The 5,879-nt window shown below is 40.9% G+C and overlaps 1 protein-coding gene across 1 annotated transcript; it reads left to right on the top strand.

The window, feature by feature from the left end:
- The first annotated feature begins 699 nt into the window (after nt 1–699).
- On the top strand, nt 700–2,803 carry LOC147442377 (uncharacterized). The gene is made up of 6 exons (XM_086529368.1): nt 700–814; nt 910–1,042; nt 1,129–1,200; nt 1,355–1,498; nt 2,472–2,543; nt 2,749–2,803. Exons 1-6 carry the CDS (start codon nt 700–702, stop codon nt 2,801–2,803), a joined length of 591 nt encoding a protein of 196 aa, XP_086385494.1.
- Nucleotides 2,804–5,879: the final 3,076 nt, after the last annotated feature.

Here is a 5,879-nt window from a genome sequence, read left to right as displayed (position 1 = left end):
TGAGAATTCCTTTCTTGAAAATTTAGGATATTCAATAGGGAAAGGGCAAGGGAGTAATGGCTATTTAAAGCTAATGCATAGCAACACATTGACTGTAGGTGTACATGTAGTCGCTCATTGGCATAGGTTCCAAAGTACAAAAGCTTCTGTTAGCAAGATATGCCCAAGAGGGAAAGAGGCAGGAAGCAATGAGCTATTTTCAGCAAATGCCGAGGGAGGGTTTGTCTCAACGACATTGTGTTGTTTTCAACAAGTGCACTGAGAGGGTTTTAAGTGTAGGATATACTCAACAAGAGCAGGAAGCAATGAAGCATGATGGTTTGTCAAGCTTTTCTCTATCCATGAAATAAAGTTATCTGCATATAGGATCACATAACTTGCATCTGTTGCTCCATCTTCAACAATGCCCTTGGCTCTTTCTATAGCCTAGAAATGTTTCATGGGATTGAAAATTGTTTCGTCTTCTCTTCCGTCTGGAAGACGGGTACATCCACTAGTGACTTGAAAAACAAAGGCAAAATTTTCCAAGTTTGTGTAAATACCGACAAATGCGTCAAATTTTGACCTAAAAAGCAGAAAAGTAATTATGAAAAAAAATTATTTTGCCATACAGCTAGGGGGACAAGCTCCTTCAAATAAGAAACCTGGGGTGATTTAACTGCGGACCTTCACTTATAGTCAATATCTCCTGCAGCAATTATGGCGACCATGAACGCTCGGCTAGCCTTTGCAGTATGCCTTGCGATCCAGCTGATGTTGGTAGCTCATTATCTGCCCAGCGCTTCTGGGCAGCTGATGGGGCTCAACAAAGAAGGTATCAATGATGTTGCGTTAATGAAGAGTTACAATATTATGTGCAGGGTCTAGTAATCCTTTTTTTTTTGGGTTGATTAACATCCGCTGCTGCAGTGGACGCCCTAATCGACTTCAAGAGTAGGGTGTTAGACCCGCGGGGGCTCCTCATCTCCTGGGATCCCACCTCCGCCGATCCCTGCACCTGGTTTCACCTCGTCTGCAATTTCGACAACAAAGTCCAGCGCATGTAATTATCGTTGCGTTTTTCCTCCGTCTCTGATCTCTCCCTCTCTCTCTCTCTCATCACGTGCCTCTGCGTTTTTCTTCACGTAGAGCCCTTGGAGGAGCTGGACTCTTGGGAACCATCTCTCCCCGCTTGGCGGATCTCCAATCCCTTCAGTATCTGTAAGTTATACTGCCGCCGGATTGTGTGTGTGTCACGTGTGTGTGTGTGGGTGTGTGTGTGTGTGTGTGAGTGAGAGAGAGAGAGAGAGAGAGAGAGAGAGAGAGAGGGAGAGAGAGAGAGGAAACATTACGTTGACGCTTTGCGACTTTGCAGCTTGCTCTTCAACAACCATTTATCTGGCGCTATACCTGCAGAGCTTGGTCAGATGACGTCACTCGTTGGGCTCCAATTGTTCAGTAATGACCTCACGGGTTTTATACCCCCTGAGCTCGGCCTTCTCCCCAACCTCCAAATTTTGTGAGTATTTCAAACATATCTTCTGTTCCGTCTACGTCTGCCTAATAAACATTGCAGAAAGCTAAGCTTTTCCACACGCCTCGTGCTCTTAGTCCTCGCAAATAACGTAAGCACAATCCACGCTACGTGCTCCATTTCGTATGAATTTGGTGGAATCTCCCTGAGATTCCAAAATAAAAATAGCTCAACTCCTCCTCCATCCCCTCTGATCCTCTGTCGCCCCTCTGCTGTCTACACCACTACGCTACGTGCACGCATCTGCCCACAATATTGTATATTTTGAAAAAGCGTCGTGACTGGCTAGCTGGCAAGTCGCCCCCACCTACACGTACACAAGCAGGCCGTGATTTACCACAGCCCGCTGTATCCCTTGACAATGCATTGACGTCCTCCCCCATGCTTGTCCTATGCGCATAAATCTGCACATCACGCAGAACAACAAGAGGTCGACCAGCCAGAGAGCCAGTACTCAGACTCTCTCCCCTAACCTTGACAATGCATTGACGTCCTCCCTTGACAATGCTTGCTCTTCCTCCGAGCTCTCTCTCTCCCCCTCTCTCCCTCTTTCCCATGCAAACGGGCTTTTTTTAGTTTTGGACTTTAGCCTTCAGGTCGCAGATTTATGTTAGTAGATGAATCTCATATATATTAAGAAACTGTTGGTAGCAATTATGGACCATCAGATATAAAGCTTATCAATAAGTGCACATTGCTAGTTGATGATGGTAGACCTTCGCTCTTCTTGAGCATAGTCTTATGTATACGTTGACCATTGTGTTTACAACTTGACATTTGCTTTCCTATGTCTACAAGATGGACAATAAGTAGTGGGTCAGTTACTCTCTTTCTCATACTCTACTCTTACATTGGCCATTGAGACTTTTTACCTTGTTAAATGATTCAGTACGAATGATGTTCTTCATGAGTATACATACTACACCCCACTAAAGATGGCATGTTCCTTAATATGCAGGCACTTGTTCGACAATGATTTGGCAGGTCCTATTCCTACTAATGGTTCTTTGTCGAGGTTCTCTATTGAAAGGTCTCTCTCTCTCTCTCTCTCTCTCTCTCTCTCAACAACGTAGTTAGAGAAAATTATCATCAAATCGTCTCTCTTTTAATTGTAATTCATTCCTATAAACAAAAGGACTTCTAATCTCTCTCTCTCTCTCTCTCTCTCTCTCTCTCTCTCTCTCTAAGTCACATTAGTTGCTTTCTCACAAAAGTTTCATGTTTTCCTTTTGTAGTTTTATTCCTGGAAACAGAAACCTCTGTGGAGATGCCATCGACGTGCCGTGCTAGAAATGAAACGATGTCTTTTGTTTTTCAGAATCTATTGCGATATTCATCATCTTTGTTGTATTTCCACGCACTTCAAGTTGCATTCTTTGATTGTAGAACCGCTTGTTTGGTAAAGCAATTACAATTATTTTTCCTTTATGTCCTTTAATTTTCGAGACAAAGACACCTTTTAGTACATAGACTAGAATACATGCCCATTACTTATATACAAGAAAAACACACATATACTATAATATATGTGCACGTATTCTAGTTTTATTCCTAGAAACAGAAACCTCTCTAGAGCTTCCATCGGCATTCCATGCTAGAAATGAAGCAATGTCTTTTGTTTTTCCAAAACCTATTCCGACATTCATCATCTTTGTTGTGTTTCCATGCACTATAAATTGCATTCTTTGATTGTAGAACCACTTGTTTGGTAAATCAATTACAATTATTTTTCCTGTATCTTCTTTAATTTGTTGAGGCAAAGAAACCTTTTAGTGCATAGACTTGAATACATGTGCATTACTTATATATATATATATATATATGTACAGGAAAAACACACATATAATATAATATATATGTGCACATATTATGGAAATACACATTATTATCCACCTATACATCTATACACATATACACACATGTATAAGGGCACTTTTCTATATCTACTTCACAACCTCCTTATGCTTGCATTATAATCTCTCTCTCTCTCTCTCTCTCTCTCTCTCTCTCTCTCTCTCTCTCTCTCTCTCTCTCTCTATATATATATATATATATATATATATATATATATATATATATATATATATATATAGAATCCGTGCAAGGGATCCAAGTTCTCATGTTTAATGTCATCATCTGATAGAAAACATATATCCATTATCTCTTTCTATTTTATGTTCTCCCAAGGAACTATATACCATTGAACAAAATTCATTCTTCAAACATTGCAACATTCACCTAAAAAACGCAACTTTGGTTAGAGATTCTTTTGTTGCATAAAGTCATGTGCCAATGCATTAAGTATAAGACCTGTAAAAACACATAGTATATGTGCTTCCATGACACATATGCGAAGTCATCAAATTTTTTTCCTTGAAAATATTGTCATGTGCATCGAGGATAATGCGAGAGCATCATAGAGCAATATGTCATGCCCTTTGCCATGGAGTTGTCAATGTTGATGTAGAATACATGAGACTCATTGTACACAATGATATTGTAGTGATTTTCTTGACTCAATTCTATCATTAAACTCGTGTGTGATCTTTGATCACCACTCCACAAGTTTATCATCTTTATAACTTTGGTGAAAGGTGCTTACACCTTGGTTGATGGACCTAAACATGCACATGATGTAGGCCCCATGCCCTCACCAAAAAGTACAAATACATTACCTTGCAACATGGTAGAATGATGTTGCAATAAGCAAGTCCCTTGTGCCTCTAGCCACACCCAAGGTGAAATCTCGGTGTCGTGACATGGCATGTAAATAATGTGAAATTAAAATTATCACGTCTTCATACATTCTCATGTTTGGGAGTAAATGCTACAATGTACAGGTTGTTGTGCAATTATAGTTGTGCACATACCTTATCAAGAGATTGTGGCCCTAGACATTGACAGTCCAAGTGTGCGGTTCTGGAGGATAGACAGGAAAAGCACCGAGCCTCTTGCTAGGAGAGATTTGTGTGTGTGAGAGAGAGATATTAACAACATCTGGTCAAAAAGTTGACCCTAGATGATAATAAAAAAGAATAAGAAACCTTGGGAAAAGTTAGAATTCGGTATTCTTACCTAAAAGTAAATAATACCTTAAAAAGCAACCATCGTGCAAAGCTAGAGACCAATATCAGAAGAGTAACCGTGGTCCAGATATTAACTTAGTTGTTGTCGTGCAGCTTCGCTTCCATGACAAGAAAATGAGCAAAGGGATGCCAATCAGTTTATTTGAATCCTACATAATTATTCAACAATAATAAGGACTTGATGACAAGCCAATTTTCAGCTAAAAGTATGTCAAATGCGGCTTTAAAGGGCCAAAAGTTGTCTTGTTAATGCTAACAGTGAGTATGCTTGAAGTGGTCATATCTGGGATTTTATTGATTAGAGTTGTAGTACTTGAAGTGCTCTACAAGCCTATCTTTGCATCTCGTCAATTGGAGCTACAGAAAGGAAGTTATGCCAATTTGAAGTTTAAGTCAGTAGTCAGATCCATACCAGATTGGGCAGCTACTAATAATGGTGAAAAATGTTATGAAAGCATGGGCCTAAAGTGCTCACTTTGAGGAGCGTGTGGGTCCTTCCAGTTTGTCAATCAGAGTTTTGGTTGTCAAGATATGGCCAATTTAAGTTTCACCAGGGGTCAATTCCGTACCACTCTGGTCGCCTCGGTCAGTTCTCCATCTGAGAGTTTTGAGCTTCAACCAGGTTTTTGAAAATGGTATCTTGTTCAGAATTTCATCTCTTGTAGTGCAAAGATAGTTGGTGCTTTAGATTGTATTCCATGGTCGGCTAATGGAAGTTTAGATTGATTTATACTAACCGTAGGAGTCCTCGGAGCCGAATGTTATGCTTTGGATGATGTAATAACCAAATGTGATGCCTTCATGAAAGTACAGTAACATCTCGATGAACTTCAAAGGGTTTATCACGGCAATGCCTTGGTCTATATATATGCCAAGTATGGTGAAAACCGAAGGCCCCGTCTCCACTAGCAAATGTATTTTCAAGTCCAATGATGGGGGCCCACTGCGGCAACCCGTGGCCGCTTATTGATGGTCATCAGCAACAAAGGAGCAGCAATGCTTTGCCGATATATATGCTAAATGTGATGCCTCTACGAGCCCAAAGGAGGGCCGCCCATAAATTACCAAAGGCCAAGGGGCATGGCCGCCAAAGGTAGTGTGACTGCCCACTAGCCCACAAAAGAGTTTTTTTTTTAACCTAATGTGAAGGGGAAAGTAGAGGATGGCGGGCGATAGTGAATAGAGGAAGAAGCTGGGAAGGGGAGCTTGCGCAGGGTAGTAGAGGGTGCAGATGACAATGCCAATGAAAAAAAGAATGGTTGGCTTGCCCTAGCGCCCCA

The sequence above is a fragment of the Adiantum capillus-veneris genome, chromosome 14, assembly GCF_014529385.1.
Source record: "Adiantum capillus-veneris isolate H3 chromosome 14, ASM1452938v2, whole genome shotgun sequence".
In the NCBI taxonomy this organism is placed as follows: Eukaryota; Viridiplantae; Streptophyta; class Polypodiopsida; order Polypodiales; family Pteridaceae; genus Adiantum; species Adiantum capillus-veneris.
The sequence above is the reverse complement of the archived record's forward strand: the minus strand, read 5'-3'. Positions and strand labels throughout refer to the sequence as shown.